Source organism: Pterocles gutturalis, unplaced genomic scaffold (assembly GCF_000699245.1).
Source record: "Pterocles gutturalis isolate BGI_N339 unplaced genomic scaffold, ASM69924v1 scaffold227, whole genome shotgun sequence".
In the NCBI taxonomy this organism is placed as follows: Eukaryota; Metazoa; Chordata; class Aves; order Pterocliformes; family Pteroclidae; genus Pterocles; species Pterocles gutturalis.
Window position 1 is genome coordinate 1 of NW_010114921.1, and position 27,236 is coordinate 27,236.

The 27,236-nt window shown below is 37.2% G+C and overlaps 1 protein-coding gene across 1 annotated transcript in view; it reads left to right on the forward strand.

The window, feature by feature from the left end:
- Positions 1–1,626: 1,626 nt before the first annotated feature.
- The window catches only part of SPTLC1 (serine palmitoyltransferase, long chain base subunit 1), a gene marked incomplete at its 5' end in the record, with an annotated part of 28,236 nt that continues 2,626 nt past the window's right edge, over positions 1,627–27,236 (forward strand). The window contains 11 exons of the mRNA XM_010074959.1: positions 1,627–1,769; positions 8,715–8,809; positions 12,784–12,877; positions 13,340–13,412; positions 17,553–17,685; positions 19,365–19,494; positions 21,266–21,355; positions 22,071–22,178; positions 25,112–25,207; positions 25,514–25,610; positions 26,804–26,858. Of these exons, the coding sequence (XP_010073261.1) occupies positions 1,627–1,769; positions 8,715–8,809; positions 12,784–12,877; positions 13,340–13,412; positions 17,553–17,685; positions 19,365–19,494; positions 21,266–21,355; positions 22,071–22,178; positions 25,112–25,207; positions 25,514–25,610; positions 26,804–26,858 (1,114 nt within the window). The remainder of the gene's footprint in view (positions 1,770–8,714; positions 8,810–12,783; positions 12,878–13,339; positions 13,413–17,552; positions 17,686–19,364; positions 19,495–21,265; positions 21,356–22,070; positions 22,179–25,111; positions 25,208–25,513; positions 25,611–26,803; positions 26,859–27,236) is intronic.

Here is a 27,236-nt window from a genome sequence, read left to right on the forward strand (position 1 = left end):
CGGGGCGGCGCCGGCTCTGGCCGGCCTGGGCTGGGCCGGGAGCGCTCTGTGGGTCGGTGCCGCCTGTGTAAGGCCCCACTCGCGAAATTGTGAATGTATGTGCGTGTGCCCTGCTTATACATTGAAAAAAACAGATGCAGGCACTCGTGTTTTTCTCTGTTTAAATTTATAAAGCTTCATTTAAGGTGTATCCAAGAGTGTTAAAAGTTAATAAGATTCAGTGTTCTCTGAGTATAAGGTCAGGGTTTGTAACTTACAAGAGTTATTTACAGAGGAGGAAACAGCTTTTAAATGTTTATGCATGAGTTCTCTTCTGGAGGGGATCAGCATGGCATGTTTGTATCCAGGTTTTGTTTCATTTTATTAAGAAGGATGTCCTGATGATAGGCAGTGTTCTTGTATCAGCAGCCTCTTTCGCTCCCTTCCTTTGGGAAGGGTTGGTAACTTTTTAAGAATTTATACTAGGGTTTGCAGTACAAACACAGGAGTGGCTAGCTACTGAAGCTGGTAGCACAGTGTAATACCCTGAATTCAGGATAATTGTAGGCACTGAAAAGCACAGGGAAGTATTTCGGGTGGACTTCTACTGCTACTATACTATGTGTTCTTTAGGTGTACATATATATTCTTAATATATTTTGGTGAACTGAAAAGTACTCTGCAAATGGTAAATTTGTTATTTTCCGTTTGATGTGATAGGACTCCTTGCTGGTTTTAAAAAATGGTGTTCAGTTTCCTTTAGTTTCTGTGTGTGTGGTGCATTGTACTTCCTTTGTTGGCTGGTCAGATCCCACCAGAAAACATTGCTGTGTGGGAGCTCTTCCACTGAGTTGAAGGGGGAGTGCTCTAGCGTGCGTGCACTTCTGAGTCTTTTAAAAATAGTAGACATCCGCAATGTAGACAGGAGCCTTTCTGAAATGGAATAACTGAACCCATCATTAAAACTAGGTGTCAAATACTGATGCCATAAGTCCACATCTACTTCAGACTAGCTCTGCTGACAGAAGAAACTGGCTGTTCTCCCTCCAAGTGCCCCAAAAGGCTAACTTTAACTTGGATCAACTCTCTGTTCTGGTTTGCTGTATATGTTCCTAAATGTTGTACCCACACAAGAGAATAAATGACACAGGGGCAAAACTGCTGCTTCTGACTGTGTTGGGTTATATTCGCTTCAGGTGTGTGTGAAACTAACAAAAATGGTCTAGGAGAACAGAATTAGGTTTCTTTTACATAGTGGTAGCTGTTGCTGCTAGTGGATTATAAATTATGAGAATGTAGGGTTGAAGTGGGTGTATATAGATCAAACCAGCCTTCAGGCTCTCAGGAAGTTTCTGCCTTCACAGTTAACTGGTGCAACCCATACGAGTTATCTGCTTTCACTCTTAATATTCAATTCATGTGGATGTGTGGAACTGAAACCGCTTATCAATTTAGAGTATGTCTTGTTTATTAACAATGGAATCAATGAATTCAAACTCAAAAGATGCAAGTAGTTGCAAAGCAATCCACTTTTGTATAATTTTTACTGACTTGGAAATACATATCAGCTGATGGTCAGCTTTATTTTTTTTCTGATTGTATTATTATGGACAAAACTGTTACATAGTGTCACACTGATTCAAATAGAATTCTGTGGGCTTAATTTTGTGCTTTATTTTCAGGCTCCTGCTTACCATCTCATTTTGGAAGGAATTCTAATTCTATGGATAATCAGACTTCTTTTCTCCAAGACATACAAGCTTCAAGAGCGATCTGATCTAACACCTAAGGTATGGTAGAAAAAATATTTTTCTTTAGAAAAACAATTTGTAGCTATTGATATATTTGTCTGTTGAACCATTGTTGCATCACAAATTGTTCTGTTTTTTCTTAGAAGTTCGATAGGTAAGCTTACTTTGGACTAAGAAACTGCTTATTGCTTAAACACTTCAGTTTGTACTTTTAAAGTAGCACTGTGTTTGACAGTCTGAGAAATATAAAAGAAATGATGTGACCATGACTGCTAAGGTATGAAAAACTGCCATTAGCTCAACTTAAGGGATGGCTTTGTTTTAAAATGGAAGCTATACTAAAAACACTCCACAAACAAAATGAAGTATAAGAGTGTAGAGAGTAGGAAAATGATCAAATCTATACATGTGGTATCTGTGAGTAGTCACTCTGAGAGTTTACAGTGTTCAGTAGGTTCCAGAAAACTGTGTAGTTTTAGTGACAATTTTCTTCTTTTGTAATGTAGTTGTCTTAAAAATAACCAAACTTTAATTGTGAAGACTGGAATTTGGGAGACTATCAGGAATGAGTAGGTTGTTTTGGAGATGTCCTTGGACTTGTTTGTCTGGGACACCGTCTGTAATTGGTCTTGCTGCATAACATCAGAGGATGCCATTGGATAAGTTAAAAGGATGATTGGATGCATCCTCTGAAGGTGAAAATAGTAGGGTGAACAAGGATGCACTCACTTTTCTCAGTCAAAGATGAACTGTAGCAGTGTATTGCAATGTGACAGCCACCTTGTGTATGTGAGGGATTGATCTGAACAATCTGAAGGCCCGTATAACAAAAAAGCTTAGTTTGCTAGAGCTTCAGCGGAGTGGTATCCTTTATGACTGAGATAAAGCTGGAAGTTTCTGGTACTGAGGAAGGTTTGTGAAACAGATTTATGGATATTTTATCTTGTCATTCCCATTGTGTTGTGTGCTTACATGCTTTTTGATCTTATTCTCTCTAAGGATACAGTTAAACATGGGCTCAGTGTAGTGCCTCAGTGAGCAGGATGCAGGGAGTATAGGCGTGAGGCTGTATGTGAATGTGAGCAAATCTGCAGGCAGTGTCCTCTTTTGGAGAGTACTTACTAAATGATCTTAGAGTGTTCTAGGGAGCACTTTAGTGTGTGTTTCTTGGAGGCATTTAATACGGGAGGCAAGTGAGCTGAGGAGGAATCAAGAAAGGCTGGTTCAGTTTTGTGGTTGGAAAGGTTTGAATTGATCCTGGGAGTCTTGAATTTTGCTGCCTTTGATCAGAATACAGAGGAGGAGTGAATGCAAAGGAAAGTCTAGTGTGGTGAAGCACTGAGTGTTCAGATCATCTAGGAAGACATGCTGCAGCTTTAAAGTAGGCCCTGATTGTCCACTCAGAAACTTTGGTAGTTCATTTAGTAGAGTTTTTTCTGCGTCAGATAGTTTTAATCTCTTGTATTTTGGAGGATGACTTTTTTCCTTTTGAAAATTCTCTCTCTCTGCCATAGATGGTGTAAAAAGGCTCTTTGCTACTCTTGCATAATTGGTGACCTGAAAAAGCTGAAACCTATCTCTTCCTTACAGATTAAGGATTATACTCAGAATTTTCTGTGTGCATCTTGAATGTTATCATCCAGTTGCAGGTCATCTCCTTCATTCACTGACAGACACTTTTTCTAAATCTGAGGTGTTTTGAGAAAGTGCTTGGACAAATCTGGAACCGTGGTGTGTGGGGAAGAAAATTGTCCTATATGTTAACTGGGGGCAGTGAGCAATTATGAGATCGCACATGTAGCTGGTGTGTTGCAGCTCAGTGGAAGCAAGGGCTTAGAAGGGGGTCAAAACGGGGAAAAACTTTTGGAGTGGCTCATGCTTATAACAGTCCTACTTTTTTAGGGTGAGAGCAGTAAAGTCCACTGGCAGGACAGCCATAACAGGCTTTCTGAGGAATAGAAGCATGCAAATAAGTTATTGCTATGATACTTCTGATGAGATTCATACAAACTTTACTGAGCTTGAGGGGTGGAAAGGAATGTGAATATTAGCAAAAATCTTGAGTGATCAAGAATCGCATTGTATAGATACTGGATGCATTGATTCATGGTTGCAAGGCACAGAAAAAAAAAAAAATTCAGAGTGTTCATAGCTGTGTTATAGCAAAGGGTTTGACATGAGATGTTAAAGGCATCAACAGCTCTGGCTTTTTTTTTCCCTGTGTCTTGATGGCAAAAAGAATAGTATGCGCTTTGGTCTGATGGTGTGTTCAGGTTGGCTGATGATGAAGGAGATTTAAGTTAGTCTAGTTGGCTTTACCATTGACCTCTGAAGATGGAAGCACTGTTTTCCGTAGGAAAAACTGTATTTGGAAGGGAATGTGTTGTCTACAGATAGTTTATTGAAAGTCAGCATAAATAAAACAGTGAAGTGAAAGTGTGAATAAGTCTCCTACAGTTGGAGAACTTAAGCAGACTGATACATCAGAGGTAGGGAGTGTTTCCATCTCTTTTTCTACAAAGTAGGTGATTGCCGTGGAAAGAGATAATTTATTTTGTGTAGGAGAATAGCTCTGGGGGGAAAAACTCTGCACCTTAATTTTACCTAAACATCCACAGACAGTTGACACTCATCTGTGTTGTGAGTTAACCCCTGTAAGCAGCCAAGCACTGCACAATGGCTTGCTCGCTTTCTCCCCACCCTCTGTGGAACAGGGGGAGAGGAAAGGAAGAGGCAAAGCAAGAAACCTGGTGAGTGAAGATAAAATTGTTTAATAAGCAAAGGAGAAGTGGAAGAAGAGAGAAACAAGACAAGTGATCTGAAGGCAATCGCTCATCACCTCCCATGGGTGGACCACCCAGCCAGTTCCCAAGCAAAAGATGGCTAACTTCCTTAAAACCCCTCTCTTCCCTTTTATTGCTGAGTGTGACATACGGTGTGGACTATCTGTTTGGTTTGTTCGGGTCATCTGCCTGGTTTTATCCCCTCAAAACCTCTTGTGCACCCCCGAATCTATTCACTGTGGGGGCAGAGTGAGAAAGAGAAGGACTTGACACTGCAAACACTCTTCAGCAAGAGCTAGATGTTAGTGTGTTGTCAGCATTGTTTTGGTCACAGATCTGAAACATATACAAGCTGCTATGAAGAAAATTAACACTGACCCAGCCAGACACAGTATAGTCTGTTTCATACAATATGGGATCCCACACAGCCAGGCTTCTGTGTGCATGTTGAGCTGCATGTAGTAACATGCCAGCTGTTCAGCAAGGAGATTGCTGATTTGCCTGCTGATTTGTTCTAGTGTGATTCATGCTGTGGTGTCCAGTCTTAACCACACCAGAAAGAAATACTAGATTGCTCAGGTACAGGCGCTGGAGAGAGGCCAGTTCAGGCAGTGGAGCTCAGGCTACCTTTGTGTCGGCCACTCATGTAATGATACTTACAGTTTCCCTGTGAATTATTCTTGGGAATGCTGCCAGAGCAGAGCTGGCTCTGTGTGATAAATATTACTGAAGAATACTACTATTGCACAGCCATCTTAATGTGATCTGTGAGGACCAGTTTGTCTTGGGGAACCAGAGGTAGATGATATATTGTGCAACCTAGCTCACTTAGGAGTCACACTTCTAAAACAGTGAAGAAATCCACCCCAAAGGTGGCTTCTGGGTTTAGTCAATTGTGTAGCAAGAGTACTACAAAATCCAGTGCAGGAATCAGGTTTCAACTGACTGTCATCCTTTAATGGCAGTGTTTGTAGGTGTTCCTACTGGTTCTATTCCAAAATAATGAAATCTCCCAAATCATTAACTAAAAAGGTGGAGTACTTCTCTATGACTATAAGTTCCTGAGAGTTTGGGATTTTGGGAAGTACAGATAAGTCTGTGGCCAGACAGTGCTAGACATAGAGATTGTTGTGGGCTTTTTGTCCAAAATGAAATCTCTAGAAAAGTGGCAAAGTGCCACTGGGGGCTGGAGCGGGCTGTGAGAGATTGCATGGCATCATTTGGCTAGAAGCTCCTTCTCCAGCCGACAGCCATTTGTGTGAAATGAACGTGCCCTCCAGATGTATGTTTTTCACTGCAGTAAATGTGTTAAGAAGTACCAGTTGGGAATTGCTCATTATCTTTATGTTCACAGATGTCAACTGCAATTGTAATATGCTAATTTCTTGTAGTTACAGTGTCCTTCTTATAAATACTGTTTTTCCTTCTACTAGACTCCATGGTAAAAAGATTTAAATTGAATTTGTATATCTGTTGCTAAGCTGTTTGGTGATATTTTGTACCCTTAGTTCAAAAAATTAGACTTAAATTAAAAAGCTAAGTACATGCTTGCACAGCTTTAATTCTTCACTCTTTGAAGAAAAGGTATGCTAATGTTGTCTGATCTGCCTTTGAACCGTATTGTATAAGAGCTGTTCAAATGTTCTTTGCATTCAGGTCTTGAAGAGAAGAAACACCATGCTTCTTCATAAGTCCTTCCCCTCTAGGCATTTGATATTTGTCCTTCCATAACTGACCAGCTGCACCACTTCTCACCTGATTTATTCTGCTTCCTAATTAAAACAAAAAAACCAAAAACAACAACCAAAACAAAAACCCCCACCCTGACCCTGTGCTCTAAAATGAACACTAAGCTGTTGATGCAAGCTCCACGGTATATCAGGGACTTGGGGCCTTTTGGCACCAACTGTTGAAGGAGCAGAGTGAAGGCTGCATGAGCGTATGTCCTGCTTTCTGATTTTCAGAAGTCTTTTTGAACTCTTGTGGAAAGGTATAAGATACTACTTGGCAACTGTAACTCAGGGTATGCTTTCTGAGTAGGATCCGCCTATCTAGGAAGGGACTACTTTGCTGTGGGATGTGGTTTAACTATATATCCATCATGTGTTTGCTCTGTTAATTTTCATCTGGGTAATTTTTCTGAACAAGGTTATTATCTGATCTTGTAACTGCCTATGCCGACACAAGGAACAGAAATGTATTTGTGGCTGGGAGAGAACTAACACTGTCGCAGCTGCTGTCGTGCAGTGGTATGGGTCAGCACACTTAGTGTTAAATTACATCTTTGATTTTTTTTTTCAAATAGCAATATGGTGTAGATATGAACCCTAGTATCTGTTCTGCTATGAGGATGGAATTGCCACTCTCTGTCTTGGATCAATGGAGTTTAGCATACAGGGTTATATTTGTGGCTCCACTCTGGGATTAACCTGAGTTTGGGTACTGCTCTTCCACAATTTTGGTACTGTGTTGCATGTTAATCTTTATAGGGAGTATCATCTGGTAATTTTCTCCCATAGGGTTTTTGAGGTATTTGCTGAGGCATATCAAACATGAGGTTTGATAATAGAATGCAAGAATGAGTAGTAGTCAATGGTATTTACACACAACTTATTATTGTTCTGTTGTCTGGTGCTAAGTTATCTGTTTGCATTTTTTTAATTGAAGCAGTAAAATCTGCTAAGCGATGTGCTATGAATGGCACAAATGCAGGGTAAATTAATAAACCTCCCCAGTTTAGTGCTTTCCTGAATAGGTGGAACAGCATTTCAAAGCATACAAGGCTCCGCCTGAGGTCTGGCCTATGGTGGCTGAAGAAGCTAAGCTCTTTTTCTAACGTAAGTGTAGCCACTTCAAAATATTGAGTATATTAGTTCTGTTACACATATTAATGGCATTTTATTTCCTTTAACATATATGCTCCATGGGTTAAATGTCAGTAAGAAATCTAACGTGAGAAAGTGAAATAAAGGTATTTAAACTACATCTACAAAATATTAGAAACACAAGTGACTATGCTCATATAAAAAGCATATTTTCTGAAATACAGGGCTATTGAAATTTCCATTTGTGTTTTGAAATAAACCTTTGTGGAGCTCTTGGGATATTAATTAATACTCTGGAAATACCTAGAAACAAAGTTATTCGTTAGCTTAGTAAAAGTAGAGTGATTAAAGTGCAGGATACTGATTGTATTGCTGCATGTTGTTTCCATTTGATTTTTTTCATATCTTAATTTGATTTTGTACTTTGAAGCCTTTGAAAAGTGTATTTGGAAAAAATAAAATTGGAAAAAAAATTCTGTGATGTTTCCAAAAATCAATTGCAGAATTTATATTTTGGTCTTGAAATAAATAGCCTCAAGTATTCTGCTGCTTGTTGAAAAGAGAGAGAAATATAGACCTATTGTAGTCATACCATTGAAAGTTAATGTATTAATAAATATGTTATCAGATGCATCTTGCTCTACTAGTAAATAATCCTCTGCTTGCATGGTGTGAAGGAAGATTTTTGGTGATTTGCCTGAGTTGTTGCAAATTTGTATGGAACTACTCTAATGCACCTGTTATGCTAGTCTGCTGCAAGTCCTTTGGAAAATCATCTAGTTGAGGTTTTCCAAATAGTTAAAAGCACTTTGAAAATGAATGTGAGTTCAGTATTCCTCCGTTGTTGGGTTGGGGATATGTGGCTAAGTAGCTGTTGTTACCATTTCTTGAGCATTTAGCAGTTTTTCTCCATTGTGTCCTGCTCATGTGTGTGTTAGTTTGCTAAGTATTTTAATGCCATGGTTGTTTAAACAACACTGTTAAAGACTTGGGAATGTAAAGTGAGGTGATTGATATTAAACTGTTTTGTAATTTGTATTCAGTTACATAAACTGTAGAGGAGGATTTTCATAATTAATAGATTGAATGAAACACTATTGATTAAAATTTGGCAGGGTTACCATCCTTGGTGTCTCTTCTCTTAGCTACCATATTATGAGATCTTTAATGCACAGACATAACTGTGTTATCTTTCTCTACATCTCCCCTTTGAAGAATTCAGAGCCCCTCCATAATAATATCCATTTTAACTATCTCAGAAAGGTGACACATATTAACATATATATGATTCCTCATACAACTATTACTGGCTGTTTATTAACACATCTTTTCTAATGGAAATCCTTTTTGAGCAGTATTTCTTTTCTCCTGCTCAGGAAAAAGAAGAATTGATTGAAGAATGGCAGCCAGAGCCTCTTGTACCTCCTGTACCAAAAGATCACCCAGCTCTCAACTACAACATTGTTTCAGGGTAAATGTAACCAAAATAAATTACAGTTTTTATTTCAGCTCAAATACTTGATGACCATCTTTCTAAGCGTATTTCTTACTAAACATTTCCTTATCCTTAAATCTTTTCATAAATGAATTGCATTTTTAGATAACAGGACTGAATTTGCCACTGAAGAGATGGTTGTGGTTTTAGTACATTGTCAAGACCATCTTACTAAGAAAATCTTTCTTTAAATGTTGTAATTAATTATTTAAAAAAAAAATATTGGGGACTGGGGGAGGGACACATTATCTTTGCCTTCATTGTGGGTCTATATTGTTTGGAAGTAATTTGTTTAATTTTTTTGTGAATGTGTAGACTTAGACTTCCAAAAGTGATTACCACCTTCTGTGTAGGAGTTGGGGGAAAACTGTGTCATTGCTAATCACTTCAGAAGAAACTGATTTTGTGATTTTGTGGCTAGCCACTCGGCACCTCATGAAAGTTGTTCCTCTTTGGACAATAAGAAATTGAGATACTTGGTGGCAAAGTTGTTTTCTGAGGCAATTATGGGTCAATATTACTTTCATGTGTGTTATGACGCTGTAACTGTGTACTGACTTAAGCGAAAGTCACAGTGTTTCAGACATTGCTTTGAAATTTTTTTCACAAGCTTTGGATTTGTTTATATCAGTAACTTTTACAATATAAACATTCTTAATATCCTTCTAGTGACACTAATAATTTAAAGTAATTTAGTGACAGAGCACAATTATTTGCTGTCATAGGGAGCTCCATTTTAATGGTTCTGCCATCATGGAGAAGTCTACCTTGGAAAAGGGAAACCAGTTAATCAGCTGTGATGTGAACAATCCTTGTGCTACTGTTCTGAATTTTGAAATAAGCATTACTGTGGAGTTATAGGAAGTGTTGAATGTTTTAAAAAAATCTGAACAAATATATCTTTAGATTAATTCCTAAAAATCTTTAAAATACTTAGAACTTTCCAGTGCTTACAGCTACGGAACGTATTGTGACACAATGTTAATGTGTTGTGGCTGTTAAACTTCATAGTGACTATGGGGAAAACTTGGCATTTGTCTTGTAAGATTTAAACCTCCAACTAACTACCTTCCTGTAAATTGCTCAACAGCTATGAGATTGTAAATTCGGCTATAAACTTAACCCATGTTTCATAATTAATACAGAAATGAAAGCGTCTGCATCCTAATTCCAGCTCACAAGCATTTCTGGCCCCTTTTTAATTAGCATTTTAGGGGGACCCTGTTGATACTAATGGGTAATCTTCTTTCAATGATTTTCATGTGTTACTGTCTACTGTGAATAGTGATTTACATAAATCTTATTTATCTTAGTATGTGGTGGTTTAATATTGCATATTTGCAGCAATGTGTGGATAGGGTTTATATGGGCTCATAACCACTTGGGAAGTAGTAAAGATTTCAGTAAAAATTATGACCCAATGTGAAGGGGAGGCAGACTTCCTCCTCCCTCAATATGCAAGGCAGTTTGTGCCTTATGTTAGTATGCTCCTTTCTGATGAACACTTGTATAGTCCCTGTAACATTGCCAAATTATAAGCAAAGCCAATAATGGAGAGACGTGTCCAAGCAAAAAAAGTGACCAATCTTGAATATGCGGTGAAGAAGTTACCTACGACAGCTCGGTCACAGTCTGGAAATTAGTTACTTATAGTGATAGCTTTTTTGTGAGCTAATCTATGCAAGATGGCTTAGTTGACAGGATCTCATTCAGAAAGTGTAAACCTATTTCATAAAACAGTATGTCTGCAAAGTTCTCATGCTGATTCTCGTTTTGCTTTAAAATAAAAAAGCATAAGTGATCTGGCTTTTTAACTTTATAATCTTCTGCAGCTGATTTTTCAATACATGCAACACTTCAGAGATAAGTGAGGGGTCAAAGTACAGATGAAGTGCTTTCAGTCCTTAAAGGGCACAATTTCTGGAGGACTTGCATTCAAATTCTTTGAATATAGTTTAAAATCACATTTTTATTTATGGTTTCAGCTGGATCAGTCGGTATCTCATAACTGTTTTCCCTAACCATGATACCTATGAACTGTGTTATACTAGGGGAAGGGAGATATGTGAAACTGTAAAGAAATTAAGTGTTTTACTATTTTCTCTTTGCAAAGACGTTGTTTTTGATGTTGCAAGGAAAGTTTGATGTTACTGTTAGCATCCATGTTTTGGATATAATTATTCACTGGAATAAGCTTTTCCATGAGTGTTCTTTAGATGGCTGAGTAAAATTCTGCTAGCAAAGTGTGGCCAAGTTTTCATAAGGACTGCAGCTTTGTGAGAGGCAAGTTATTGATGAACGTTCGTGTATTTTCTACATTTGAGAGGTGGAGCTGTGGGGACAAACTGTTGTAAATTTACCAGGTTTAATAGAACCTCATAGTATTGCCGAAAGGCATAGATGTAGGTCTGGTCTTGTGAATACTGCGAACCTAAGTAGTTTCACTTCATAGGACTTCCAACATTTGGTACAACATGTGGATGATCAAGACAGAGGAACAGATTCAAGTATATTTTTAATGGCAGTCAGTTCCCCAAGACAGTTCGCTGCGCATTTGTATAATGCAACTCCTGTGCAGATGATGCACTGCAAGTAATGCAGGACTGCTCATTTGTGGGGTCAGGTTCAGCTTGTGTCAGTTTAATGTCATGGAATGACAGTAATAAAGCTGCACAGCACATGCACTGTGTTAGTTGAAGGCTTTTCAAGGCTGTTTTGTAAGCTTTGCAGTTGCTTGGTTGAAGCAACGTGCTTAATTTTTGGAATGAGCACATAGAAAACAAAACCATTGAGTTTTTTTAAGTGAGGTTCAGGCAGTTCAGTGTTTTTCTTGTAGTGAATAGATTGGACTTAAAGGTTATTTGCTTTGCACACCAAGTGTACCTAGTGACATATTGTCAGGAACCAGATTTGTAACAGCCATTTGACATTTGAGCAGCCCTGTTTAATTTTGATTGTGAAAATTGCACAGTGCTAGTTTCCACATGGGAAAAGCTTGTTGAAACTATTGTGTTTGAGGAATAGTATAGGATCTCAACTGTAATATTTGACAATGTGTACAGAGATGGGCAGACGTAAAGTTTTCTATTTGTCTTAGTATTGAGACTTCTCAACACTTAAAGTGATTAATTGAAACTTTTGGTTTTGTAGTATTGAAGAGTATAATTGCCAAAACAGGATTGCTTTTAGAATACAGCACACAAGTGTGATGCTTGCATTTAAAGGGGTGATAGCTATTTTTATGTTCGATTTTTTTTTTTAATAACTGTTTATCTAAATCATAATTTTTGGGGGGCAGAAAATGTCTCTGCCCTTTGCTTCATATATATTGTGCTTTTGTTAATTTATCAATACTGTTTTTACACTTTCTGTGTTTCCTGATTACATGAGTTATTAGAACTGTAATGCATTAAACAGAATTGGAAAGTTGAAATGACAGGTAGTGAAATACTTTTGTCTACTTAAAGCTAGTACCTATATTTCAGGATCCCTGTTCAGTACAAGGTTGGTATTGTGGGTTTGCTTTATGACAAAAGCATTGGTTTTAAATTCATTTTTAGCATGGAAATAAGTAGCAATTAAATTTATTTTTTATTCCTTCTTTCCAATAGGTATCACTTTGCTTTAAAGGAGAAGCGTTATTTATCTCTTCAGGAGTCATCTTTGTGTTAATTAAGTTTTCAAGAAGGGATCGTTAAATATCTCAGGAAGCTATTTGTGGTTTCTTTATTAAACTACAGGAATATAGTTTTTGTTGAGTATGGTAGTATGTTTGTCACTTGACACTGAACTTAAATATTGGTTGTCAGCTGCAAAGGAAGAGGTGGAAAGAGAGAATCCTGAAAAAGCTGTGTGCCTTTTACTGTTGAAAAACAAAACTGTACCATTTGACTGTTTATGCAAGTGGCAACTGTCATTCATAACAATAGGTCTGTATTTTTTTTTTTCAGTCCTCCAACCCATATAATCACTGTCAATGGCAAGGAATGTATAAACTTTGCATCATTTAACTTTCTTGGACTTTTGGATAATGAAAAGGTTAAGGTGAGTTCTTCCAGTTATTGTATTTGTGTGATTATTCCTCTGTGTGTTATTTTGAAGTTCAGAATGACTTCAGAAAGCACAAAATTTGTCAAGGAAGTGCACTTCTAAGAAAGCAACAAGGAAGATTGTAAACGTTGTAATTTCGTGCCATTTAAGTTTGTCTTTTTACTAAAGTTTAACCTGGTGTTCCTACTGTGTACTAGATGATTATCAACTTAGATGAGTATCTAATGTCTTTAATCATTAGAATACAATGAATGAAGTGTAAACACTCATCTAAAATTGTTTTGATGTGAAATTAATTCATAGAATTCAGTACATTACTTTCTGTAAAGCAGGTCTGTTAAATGATGCAAGAGCTGGCCTGTGCACATAGGTATAAAATTGTCAATGTGAAGTGTATAGAAGAGTTAGAGATCTGGTGTAGGAATAAATATTTCATGTAATTATTTTCTGTTAAAGAGTGCGGCCCAGGCATCTCTGAAGAAATATGGTGTTGGCACTTGTGGACCTAGAGGATTCTATGGTACTTTTGGTGAGTAACTTTCTTTGATCTGCCTTTAAAGGTGTTCAGACAGGTTTGGTAAGTCAGTCAAAGTAGTCCTGTATATAAGCAGCAAATTGTTTCTATTGCTGTGAAGAACAGTTACCCTCTAACATACTTTTTACTGTAATTGTTAAGGATTGGTAGTGTGTTTGGTCTGTGGCTTTGTTTTATGTGTTTTCTTACTCTTTCTTATGCTGGTCTTGGAGGAGAGTTGCAAAATTAAATATGATCTGTTTTACTTCTGGTCACCATAGTAGAAAGAGAGAAAGTAAACACTAGAATTTAACCATGTGTGGTGAATTTATGTGTAAATTAACAATAAGTTTCTAAGTAGACCACAAGAGGGCAGTCTGATTTCTAGGATAAAGATTAGTAGTTAAGTTTATCTAATGCTGTAGTCAAAAAGAAGTTTTCCTTAACTGCTAACTTTGATGTTGTAATTATGAGCTTTTATGATGTGAGCAGGTGCTACTAAGGGTTTTTTTGTTCTTTTTAAGAAGCAGTAAATTGTTAAATGTCAGCCTCTGGAAATAGTTCTTTACAGGCATTGGTATTATGAAATACTGCATGGAAACCAAAGTGGAATACATTAATAGCTGCACAGTTGCAGGCTAATAACATCGACTCATTGTCTTGTGAACTTTCTGGTCTCTTCCCAGAGGTGGTGGTATTCACAGTATGTTTGTACTCAAATGATTTCACAGAGCTAGCTTTGACTTGAATTCAAGACTAACTTGAACTTTTCTCAGTTAATCAAGCTAGTCCTTTAAGTGATCAACCAGGTGCTGTACCTGTTTTGATTTGTAAGAAGTCTGTATGTCAGAACAAAGCTGTGTCTATGATCTCAATCTTGCAGATTGTTCATTAGCCTAGAACCATAATTCGTTTCTGATGAAGGTGACGTTAGCTCATTGATTAGGAGTGAGCTTTTAGGAAGCTAGATTCCCTCACTGATCACAGTTCAGCAGTAATCTGTTGGAAATCATACAGCCTTTTTTGAAAAAAAACAAACAAAACCCTGAAGAGCTCAGAGAAGCTTGTGGACTAATGCCTCCTCCCTTTTGAGTCCAGGCTGATTTGAAGTTTTGTGAAAACTTTCACTTTCCTTCTTTCTAATGATTATTCAAAACAGACTGATGTAAGAGTTGATTTTCTCTGGTAAGTGAGAGATTTTTTGGGGTTGTTTCATGTCCTCTTTGGACCTCTAGTCCTAGGATCTGTCTATCCTAGGGTGTTGTATGCCTCAAATTTTTAACACAATTTCTCATGTACTATGACTTGGTAAGTAAGTCATGTTCTGTCCAGAAGTACCTATTTTCCTCTTAACCATATAGGATTTAATTGATGATTGGCAATTGTTGTCTCTCAGAATTATCCCCCCTTGGAGGCTGATATTTCATATCAGTGTTAGAGATCTCTTTATTTGGAAATGTAGATATTGTGTTATAATGTATTTTTAATTGAGACTTGATTCTTCATACCTCCACCTGTTTGAAGGGATTTCATAGATTTAGTGAGTCCCTATTAAGACATTTTTGTTTTGTGCTGTATCCCCGAAAACTGTATCCATGCCTTTATCCTGTGATAGACTTGAAATACTAGTATATTCACACATAACTGAATCTTTATGGTTATTTTCTCCATAATGACAGCTGAGGGTTGTATCACTTTTTTGGTGGTGGGGTTTTTTTAAGGCTATTGTTGATTGCCTAGCAATTGATGATAATAGCTTTATTAAGGTTTCACTATTACATAGAAAGCTGTTCCAATCGTATCTTCCTCTGTGCAAATGTACTCTAGGTAGTGTTTGCAGCTTTCACTAAAACTAGGCTAATCCGGGTGATGTAACCAGACTAAAGCAAATCACTGCAATAAAGAATAGGAGAGGCAGATAGTATTCTGTTTTTATCATGGCGCAATGGTAGTGAAGCCTTAGTTAATACTGTCTTAAGCTTTTCAACCTCACAGTTATACAAAGCATTAATTCCCTTATGTGAAGATGTATCGAATTTGTGTATGCTGTGTGTCATTCTGAACTTAAATGTTCTTGCCCTTGGCAAAATTTACTAGGCTTGTAAAATTCTTTTCCTTAACACAAATCTGATTATATTTGTTAGCTCATTATTGATGACAGTATTTCTTTCATCCACTGTTTTTGCCTAGCCCTTGCTCAGTGTAATGGTAGTTGATGCTCTGTAAAGCTCAGTGAGTAGCGTTAAAGTTTTTGTTTTTAACTGTGGTGGTTTTGTCTTTTCCAGTTTTTTAGTTAAAGGGTGTATGTGGTCTTTTACACTCAAACAAAACGTTTTTCCCCACTAGGTATCAATGGCTGGGCACTCAAAGTAGTAGTTCAGTCCTTGTTCCCCCTAATTTGTTATTCCCTACTGGCAGGGCTTCAAGAAGGAACATTTTTAGCTGAATGCTATTTATATTGCATATCTTAAGTGCCGAGTGGCCAGGCTCTTCTTTTGGTGCTTGCCGCCAGAAGAAGATCTTTCCTGGGCTTTTTGTTAAATAATCGAATCAAAGTTCATCCGTCCTGTTTTGAAGCCTGACTGGAGATGGTTTCATTGGTCTAGAAGTCCATGTAACAGTAAAGAAAAAGATACAAAGATTCTGAAAAAGGACCACTTAAAATCTGTCAGAAAGTAGATTAGGTAACTCCAGTCAATATCCTTCATTCAGAAGACTTTGGAGAAGAAAGTCTGATCTAAGTTTCTCTGAATGTTTGGTATATCTAATACAGCTGGATCAAAGTGAGAGGTAGCAGAAGAAAACTTTCAAATAATATCTGATTAAACTTTTTGTTTCCATTTAAACCAGTGGAAAACTAAATAAAATAATTCCTTTCAGTTCCATTTTTTAATGCTCAGGTAAACATTAGGAAAGGACTGTTAAAGATTTATACTCTTCCAGTCTATGGATAAAATTGCTCTTGACTGTGATTGGGAAGCTGTGTTTTGAAGACATAAGTTTTGCTTTTATTGTATAAATACGTGAATCAGGTGGATGTGCCCTTTTGAAGAAAGGTTATGCTAGGTATTTATTTAGTATGGCAAAGTTAAGATTTTTGCAAAGCCCATTCTTCCTACAGTCAGAGGATTGCTGTTGGTACCTGGCTAGAAGTAGCAACATTGATGTAACTGTACTTCATAGGCTATTGAAAAATCTGTATTTTTAACTGATGTTGCCTCATTTGATTTTAGTTTCAATGAACTTTCAATAATTGCAAAAAGGTAGCATTTGACCAATGATCTTTCAAGTAGCACACCAGGGACCTCTGTTTGTGCTTTAATCTTTTTTTATTTTCAGTTGATAAAAGGCATAATTCTCTGACTAATATTTGCTAGTGGAAGCAGGTAGTGGCAACAGAATTAGACAATTAAAATAAGTTTGTCTGATACAGGTTATTTTGCTTAAGCAGAATACTTAATGCTGTGGTCACCTTTCTGGAGCAACAATCCACTCACAGTAGGGTATTACCCTTCTTAATATTTTGATTAAGTGGTGTTTTGCTTTTAACATGGGTCACTTTGACCAAATTGGTTTGGGAAATGCTTATGTGTGTGTAATTGTGTCAGTTTATCTTAAGGGTGAGTAATCCCTGGCATGGAGATGGTGACCTTTTCAATTGGCTGAAGTGCGTTCAGGTGATGGTATATGATTGCAGCCTGACGAGCAGTTTTCTGTTATAATGATAGCTCTGCTATATGCAGTGGAAGCATTGGTTTGGAAGAGCTGACAGTCTGCCAACAGGACCTCATTAATTGCTATAAATTACATAGCTATTTGTTGTCTGACTGTAGTAACTGTGCTCCCTAATCACAGTCTAGGAACGCTGCATCATTTACTTGTGGTCTGATCACAAGCAGATTTTCAGTACTATTGCATAAGAACATGAGAGAACCACACTGCATAAATATTTTCAAATCTATCAAAGTTTCTGATTAATACTGGATTACTTTTCAGTTTAAGTAAGACTGGATTGGCTGCAGCTGTTTTTTTGGAAGTTATTTGTTCTAACACTTTTTACAAACATTCTGTTTGCTTCAATTAGATGATTTCTAGGTCTTTCTGATACAAAAACAAGTAAATATCTAATATATTTTTGATTTTTCTCTCAAATAGATGTGCACTTAGAATTAGAAGAACGACTAGCAAAATTCATGAGGACAGAAGAAGCAATTATATACTCATATGGATTTGCAACAATTGCCAGTGCTATTCCTGCATATTCGAAAAGAGGGGATATTGTGTTTGTGTAAGTATTGTTTTCTACTTGGAAAATTCCAGATTAAAGAGTTTTCCTTTTAGTTTTTCATTATTGTTAATCATATTAAATTAACCATTTAGAAAATAGTGCTGGTTTTGATCAAGTATTTTGTGGTATAAAGCTCAAATATCTTTTCTTTGCCAAATACTCCAAATCAAATCTGATGCTGCTTTTCTCATAGAAGAGCAGGCTTGGGGCTCAGCTGAAAAAAAAAACACTCCAATGTTGCACATGCAAGAACTAACAGAATTCTGAAGCCTAGTTTTCTTAAGAAACTGTACAGTCATATTTGCTTTTCTCCTGTTTACTGCTGGCTTTCTTGCAGGACAGTTGTTGCACTCATGCATGTTTGCAATGGATTAGTTGGATAAATATTGGTACATATTAAAATAACACAGGAACAGCTATGCAGGGTCGAAGTGTTCAGAAGGCCCAGTATCTGGTCCCCAAGAGTAGCCAGTCGTAATTTGTCTAGGGAAGAGTAAAAAACCAGGAGAAACAATGTAACACTACGCAAAACTTCCTGAGCCAAAGAGCAGGATTTGGATTTAGTAGTAGCTTTGTAAATCTTTAATCTACAGTGCTCCTATGATGTGTAATTTCACAGTTTAACTTGAACACTTTATGAAAAAGTATGGAGAAATACTTGTTTTGAATATAACATGTACTAATTTCAGTTGATGCCTTTGATTTTTAAACAGTGAGCTGATGCATCTTCTCAATGGGGGGGTGAGTGAATGGCTAAGTGGGGCTTAGCTGCCTGCCACAACATCCTGATACTTTTATATTTGTCTGCCAAAATTTTTCTTCTGTGCCCTCTTCCCTAAGAGTAAGGCTTGCAGCCTATTTGACTTACTTTACAGGAGTTCTTTCATAAATTTGGTCATGTTTTTTGGTCATCTGAACATTTTCCAGATCAGCTTTTTTGAGATGAATGGCCAGGATTGTGCACACTATTCAAGATGCTGGTGTATCCTGGGTTTAGCTAAATCTTGTACTGTTTCAGCTTCTCACTGACAAAAGATCTCCCCATATTTAAAAGCAGCTTGATTGAAATTACTGTATTTAGCATGTGCAGGAGGTTTGATTTAGTTGCCACTTTCAAAAGATTACAAGATGACTCAACTTCACCAGCTGTGAAGTGGCATTCCCCATCATGCTCAGAGATTTGTTTTTCCAACTCTTAAAAATGGTGGATAGTTCTTTAAACACTGAGATAGTAATTCCCAAAGGATATTAAAAAGCAGGTTTTGAATACTTGGGGGACTACTATAAATGTTACAGGAACATGTTTGCACGTTTTTTCTATGACCCAGAGCAAACGGAGTGAGAGTTTTCTGGAATGATTACCGTGGTATTTATTGTACCTGGTCCATGGAATGCTGTGCTCAAATAAACTGCTGTCACATACAAACAAAAGGACCAGTATACACTTGAAGAAAAAAACTGTTGCCTTGCTTTTAGTAGCTATAGTGCATAGGAAAGTTGAGAAGCTTTAGAAATTAGTTTTCAAAATCTAAATAAAATATATGATGCTTTAATAAATCTCGTTTTAACTACACCTAAGTACAGATATCTGCTCAAAAGCAGGACAGTCCAAATAGGCAGCTTGCTTTGAATAATTGTTAAACCGAGTGCAAACTTAGAAGGGCTTGCTGTATTTACAGAGATGAAGCTGCCTGCTTTGCTATTCAGAAGGGATTACAAGCATCTCGTAGTAACATCAAGTTATTTAAGCATAATGATATGGCTGACCTCGAACGACTGTTGAAAGAACAAGAGACTGAAGATCAAAAGGTACCATTACTTTGAAGAAATATTTGTAATCTTTTGTGCCACCTCCCCCACATTTTTTTTACTGGGTTGTGTAATTGAATGGATGCAATGCTTATAGGCAGTTATTTGGTTTTCATAAATCTCTGTTGAATTGTTAATGTTGCTTAGGTAATTAAGATAAATTTTAAAATATATATTTATGTATTTATATCCACTTGTCTGTATAACCACTTGAAGCTAGCCCACAGACATTGGTGGGTGAATATCTTTATGGTATGGACACATGACTGAAGTGTGATATTCTTTTCTTTTTTAAAAATACTATTACAGAGCTTTTTTTTTTGTCTTTTAGAAATTTCTGTAACTGCATTTACCTAGCAAATCATGCAAGTTAATTATCAGTTTGAATGCCACACTGTAAAATCAACACAAAAGTCCTAACCCTTTAATTTGTAGAATCAACATGATTCTTTCTTTTTTTTTCTCTTAGACTCTTCCCCTGTCTTGCACTCAACTCTTAAGATGTTCTTTCTCTTGAAAAAATTGGGTCAGTTTGATGGCTTGGTTATCATTCTGACAATAATACAGAAGAGTGTCCAAAAACAGCTAGTAAAATCAGGATCAGCAAGTACAAGTAACTTGATTAAACAAATTTTAAAAGAATTAGCTGAAGAGCTGTCACCATTGTGTGCCTCGTTCACAGACAATTGGAAGAAAGCTCATTTTATGCTAACACAAAGAAGAAGTAAAGTAGATAAGCTGCATCATTATAAGCCCATCAGCTCAGCATCAGTCTAAATCAGTAATTAATCTGATTAATAGCAGATTTATAGACAACATATTAGTTAACATACCTTCATGGAGGATACATTTTGTCAGATAATATTTGCATGAGTTTTTAGATGTGATTGACAGACTCATGATGCAATTTGTGTAACACATTTGGTTTATTAGAGCCAGAGTGCTTTGATTTAGCTATAAGATTAAAGTTTCTTATAGTAATTAGCTGAATGTGAACATAAAGTTGGTGTCCAAGAGCTTAATATACACCATGTGTATATAACTGAGACGTACTGATAGATTTTACCACTAGAATTAGTCCAGCTTGAGGAGTGGACTGTGCATAGTTTTCATGCCTACCACTCAGAAAAGTCGAATAGGTGTTCTCTGAATCTTTTTACAGGAACTGAAAAAGGTAAGAAGTATGACTTAATATCCTTGATCAGAAGGTATCAATAAGGTTTAAAGTAAATACCAGGGGAATGGCATTTTAAAATAACAAAACTCGAATCATACCATTGAAGTGTAAACAGAAACCAGTGCAGGATATTCTTATGGCCTATATTGTCCAGAGACCAGACAAGGAGATTGTAACTTGAGTGTTATGAATACCTTTGGATTGTGTTTTATGAAGAGAGGTTTACTTGTGAAACATTTGTGCTGTGCTGATGATGAATAGACCAAGATTTGCGGTATTTTTTCTGTAGTTATATTGTATCTCTTTTATTCATAAAGTTCAAATGGTTATGATTTGTTGCAAAACAAGGCATCTTAAATCTTGACGAAGAGTTACAAGCTTTAAAATTACTACAAAATAAAGAAAAACTAATCCAATGAGGCATTACAATTTTCGTCGCAAATAATAAATACTAAGTTTAAACTAAAGTTTACTGGAAAAAGAGACATTATCTTTCTTCCCTTCTCATTACTGCCTTTCCCTATTAAAAAAATCTTCAGAGTTTTGCTTGTTAGTAACAATTGATACAAAATGAAACCATATCTTTCTCTGAAGAATCCTCGCAAGGCACGTGTAACTCGAAGGTTTATTGTAGTGGAAGGATTGTATATGAACACAGGAGATGTTTGTCCTCTTCCAGAATTGGTAAGTGGTTTCAGTTTGCCTTTTAAACTCTGCATATGAAAACACGTGGATGATGAAATAGGAATATCATATAGTGAAGCCTACACAGAAAAGCTGTGCATGCAGGTCTTTGTTTACCTTCTTGCTTTCTCAAACATTCATGAAATGGCAATCCTAAATCTTACATTGTTTTGAAACTTCTGATCAGGATTAGGATTCTGAAACTATCTGTAATGAGACTTGCAAATTAATATCTGGTTATAGTCTTAGTTTTTAACCTGTAAAGTATACTGTATTTTCAGCTATGATGTATGATGCTAAATCGCTAAGCTAAGTTATATCTGGAAAAAAAGAAAAATGAAGTTTTAAAGAAACCGTTGCACAGCTGTCATAAATGGTGACTCCAAGGAAAACATTTGCTATTCAGCATAAATTGGCTTTTTGTGCAGGCTGTATTCTAGTAAATAATGGAAGAAATGCTGCATAAATAGATAATCTTGAAAGTATTTGATACTTGTTCATGTATATGAACATAAATAAAATTTACTCTAGACTTAAATGGTGAAAGAATGTTGAAGGCTTTTAAAATGTCTCAATAACAGAACACTCTAGAGCTGACATTTTTGTAGTATTTGGGATACTGTACTTGTCTGTCATTGCCTTATCTCTCCCACCCATTTTGTTACCAAATTCTGAACAGCTTGACTTGTATTTTATATCATTTGCTCTGTTCTAGATAAAATTAAAGTATAAATACAAAGTTAGAATATTTTTGGAGGAGAGCCTTTCCTTTGGAGTCCTTGGAGAGCGTGGAAGAGGAATTACTGAACACTTTGGAATAAATGTAAGTGCCTTTTTTGTGAGTTTTTTTGTGAGCAAGAGACTTGTACAGAAGCAAATTGCAGAACTGATTTCTTATACCTGTGACTTTAACAATATTTAGTAGTGTACGATAGAAATTTAAACGTACTTTTCTTTATCAGTCTTAAAACATTCAAGTCTTGGCACTTTTCTTTCACATGATTACTTGAAATAGTTTTCCTTATCTTTAGTGAGGCATATAGTGAAATAATTTTTACAATGCATAGTTTTATCCTTTTCCTCACCCTGAGATGATGATTGCAGTATTTTCCAGCCACATACACTTAAAAGTGTCATAGAATCATAGAATAGTTTGGGTTGGAAGAGACCTTAGAGATCATCTGGTTCCAACACCTTGCGCTAGACCAGGTTGCTCAAAGCCTCACACACCTTGTCTCATGTTCAGTTTTTCGTCTACTAACACCCCCAAATCTTTCTTCTCAGGGCTGCATTCAAGCCATTCTCCACCCAGCCTGTATTTGTGCTTGGGATTACCTTGACCCATGTGCAGGACTTTGCATTTTGTTTCGTTGAATGTCAGAGGTTGGCATGGGCCCACCTCTGAAGCCTGTCCAGGTCCCTTTGGATAGCATCCCTTCCTTCCAGCATGTCTACTGCACCACGCAGCTTGATGTTGTCAGCAAACTTGCTGAGGGTGCATGTGATCCCACGGTCCATGTCGCTGACAAAGATGTTAAATAGCACCAGTCCCAGGACCGATCCCTGAGGAACCGGTCTCCATTCAAACATTGAGCCGTTGACTGCAACTCTCTGAGAGTGACCATCCAGCCAGTGCCTTATCCAGTGGGTGGTCCATCCATTAAATCCGTATTTTTTCAATTTGGCCACCAGGATGTCATGCGGGACAGTGTCAAATGCTTTGCAGAAGTCCAGGTAGATTATGTCAGTTGCTCTTCCTTTGTCCATTGATGCCATAGCTCCATCATAAAAGCCCACGAGATCTGTCAGGCACGATTTGCGCTTGGTGAAGCCATGCTGCTTACCAGTCACCCCTCCTTCATTTTCCATGTGCCTTGGTAGAGCCTTCAGGAGGATCTGCTCCATGATAGTGCCAGACACAGAGGTGAGACTGACTGACCTGTAGTTCCCCAGGTCATCTTTTTTACCCTTCTTGAAAATGGGGGTTATGTTTCCCCTTTTCCAGTCAGTGGGAATTTCACCAGACTGCCATGACCTTTCAAATATGATGGTTAACGGCTTGGCAACTTCGTCTGCCAGATCCCCCAGGACCCATAGATGGATCTCATCAGGTCCCATGGACTTGTGCACCTTCAGGTTTTTTAGATGGTCTCAAACCTGATCTTCACTTACAGTGGGCGGATCTTTCTTCTCCCAGTTCTTACCTTCACTTTCTGCAACTTGGGCAGTGTGGCCAGAGCTCTTGCAGGTAAAGACCAAGGCAAGGAAGTAATTTTGCTCCTCAGCCTTCTCCATATCCCTCATGGCCAGGTGTCCAGTTTCCTTCCAGAGAGGGCCCACGTCTTTCTTAGTCCTCCTTTTATCACCGACGTACTTGTAGAAGTTCTTCTTGTTCCCCTTTATGTCTCTGTCTAGATTTCATTCTATCTGGGCTTTAGCTTTCCTAACCTGATCCCTGGCTGCTTGGACAGCCTCTTTGTATACCTCCCAGCTAACCCATTCTTGCTTCCACTTCCTATATTTTTACTTTTTGTGCAGGAGTAAGTCCAGGAGCTCCTTGTTCATCCAGGGAGGCCTCCTGGCATTCTTGCTTGCCTTCCTCTTTCTGGGGAGGCACTGCTCCTGTGCTTGCAGGAGATGGCCCTTGAATACTGACCAGCTTTCTTGGGCCCCTCTTCCCTCCAGGACTTTGTCACTCTGCCAAGCAGGTCCCTTGCTTACACAGAAATATTTGGGGGCCAAAAGTCAGAAAAATTTTCTCAGTGTATATCCAGCAGACTTTGCTCTGTCACCTTTTACCCTAGTGGAGAAAAATAGGATAAAGCTTTTGATGGTCCTTTGAAGGATGTTCCAAGTGTCTGCCTTTTATGGTGTTTATTCATCCGAGGAGTACTTTGGAAGTCAAAAATTAAATCCTTGTGATTGTTTGCTACCACAGCCACCTGAGCTGGGGAAGGAAGAAGTGCTCTTCTGGTTGGATGTGGAGCATGTCTCGCTACATTTCTGACAGTTCTGAGTTGGCTTTGGAAGTGAAATATCAAATTGTGAGAATTCATTCTGTCTTCCCCTATATCCTATGATTTTCACTTTAAGTGTCTTAATATCAAAAAGTGGAAAAGATAAAATGAATGTTAAATAGCTTTAGAAAAGGAAACAAACAGTGCTGCTATGAGGCTTGCCAAGTACCACGTAATTAATTTGCTTCTGCATGAAATTAATTTACAAAAATAATCTTTTTGTTTTCACTGCTCATCAGTGTCCATTACAGAGCCTGGCAAAAAATGTATTTGCAACTAACAAGTGAAATAAGACAATTGTGTCTCTAAGGTTCAAAGTTTGATTTAACTAGGCTTATGCTCAATCTTAGTTACATTCTAACCTCCTACTAACTGCAGTGGGACCTCTTACATTCTTAAAGGATATTGTCACACTGAGTGATTTGAAGAGTTATCACCAGCATCTGTATAATTTGTTTTTTCTGTTTGTGTTCTTCACATTGCAATGCCTGGAAAAGAGTAATCCTATGTAAATTATCTACAGATCCATAAATTTCAATTTCTGAAGTCCTTTTGTATTGCTTGACATTGTTATTTCAATTGTAGTTTCAGTTTAATGTGTGATAATTTGGTGGATCTTCTCTAGTATTCATGATAATATCAAACAAGATATATCTTTAATAGATTTGTGTTATAAATGTATATATATAATTGATGTAATCAAAAGCATCTATTAATAACCTGTTAATTTAACTGGCAGATTGATGATATAGATCTTATCAGTGCAAACATGGAAAATTCACTGGCTTCTATTGGAGGATTTTGCTGTGGAAGATCTTTTATTATTGACCATCAGGTAAGCCAGGTCTCATTTTTATATGGTGTGGCAGGGTTAGTTACTTGGAAATTAGAGTTAGTTACTACTATCAGTTTGCAAGGAGTGTTGTGGTGTGAATCATCACACAATATTTGACTCCATACAGAAACTGGTTCTAGGAAGTATAGATGAACTGGAGAACCTACTTTTAAATCCTTCTATGAATGTGTAAGTGTAGAGGAGAGGTGGTTTAAACATACATAAATTAACTTTTAAAACATTGTCTATACTGCTATAAACAAAAAAAGTGAATTCTTTTTTCTTTTTTTTCTTTTTCCCTCATAGCGATTGTCTGGTCAAGGCTACTGCTTTTCTGCATCCCTGCCTCCTTTGTTAGCTGCTGCTGCTATTGAAGCTCTGAATATTATGGAAGATAATCCAGGTACTTAATTCAATAAAATCTTATTCTTCAGTCTTTCTTCACCCAAAACTAATAACTCATACTTCTCCCTACTTTGATTCCTCATTCTTTTACTTAAAATTTTAAGTCCATTCTTTTTCTGCTAATTAATTTTACATGCGTGATTTTTTATTCATATAACTTCCCATCCTGCTTTTCTTTTTCAGTGTTTCCTTCTTCCCGCTGAAAATGAGCAAGTTAATTGAGGCTAGGAGGGACAGAGATAGTTATCACTACGCAAATAAGAAATTATTATTCTGCTTTATAGACTAGTGATATGCTTCTTCCTTGAAAACAAATTCCTTCAAGACAATTAGAGGAGGGGAAGGTTAAAGAGAAACAAATGGGAATAAATTTCTTCAGGACTGAACAACCCTTTCCTTTCCACTTGCACTACACAATGTTTTTTTTCTTCTCCGAGTAAGCATCCAGGCAAGAATCTCAGGAGTGATTATGGTGCAAACACATGCAATTTTGTCAGGACCAGGTACAGGACATTTGGATAAAGTTGGCAGGCACGAGTTTCTGCTCTAGGAGTCATAGAATTGCCCTTGCTGCTTGACCCTAAGAAAGACTTTTTTGTCACAAATAAATAAAAATGACTGGGTAGCCCATGCCTTGTCCTCAGAAGTGAAACAAAAGCAAGGAAAAATTAAGAGTAAGTTACGGGACTTCTAGCTGTAGTGGAGGGTCAACCTTTACTGAGGAAAAGAACCAAGGTTTGCAGATCCAGGAGTCGAAGTTTCATCTTTAAGAATCTGCAGTGAGTTGGTGAAAGGATCAAGGAGTAGAGTCTGCCTGGCTGTAGATATTTTACAGATACAAATAAGTTAAGCCTGCTATTTCAATCCCATTACCAAGTGTTTGAGTCATCCTTGACATGTGATCATGAACCAATGCACCTGGAGAAATGAGATAAAGGGAAGTAATGCATTTGTCAGATCTTAAAAGCCTGTCACTTCCTGGCAGAAATGGGAATAAGGAACATTATGAAAAGTAGTGAAGAGACGTAATACATCAATAGATACATATATCTTAGTTTTCCTTCTAAATGCTTTTTTTGTTTTTTAAATCTTAGACTTAACAGAAATGTAAAGTAGAAACATGATATCTAAGCCTTTTTCTTTATTTTCCTTTTTTCTTTTTTTTTGTTTTTTTGTTGTTGTTGTGTATAGACATTTTTCAGACTCTCCGGGCTAAATGTGAACGAATGCACAAAGCTTTACAGGGGTAAGTGTGTTTTTGGGCAGGTTTTTGCTGTTGGTGATTTGACCATGCCTTTATAATGCCAACTTTAAAGAACTCTCTTCGCCCAAATCTGTTTCTGGTTTTACAAATGCTTAGACTGGGATATGTTTACTAAACTATTGTTATGTATTAAAGGAAGAAAGTAATCTTTTTCCAACGGTCTCTGTTATGCTACTAAAAAGAATCCCAACTTTTTAAAATCCCTTTACAGGTATTGAAATGAGATTATACCTTAGTGCTCTTGAGGATCTTTGCAAGCCCTTACACATTTAAGTCTTTAGGAAAATGTGATAGCTTTCAGTGGTATGAAGTGTTGACAAGCATTTTGAAAAAAATGTCTAAAGTGTGTGGGGTGTAGCT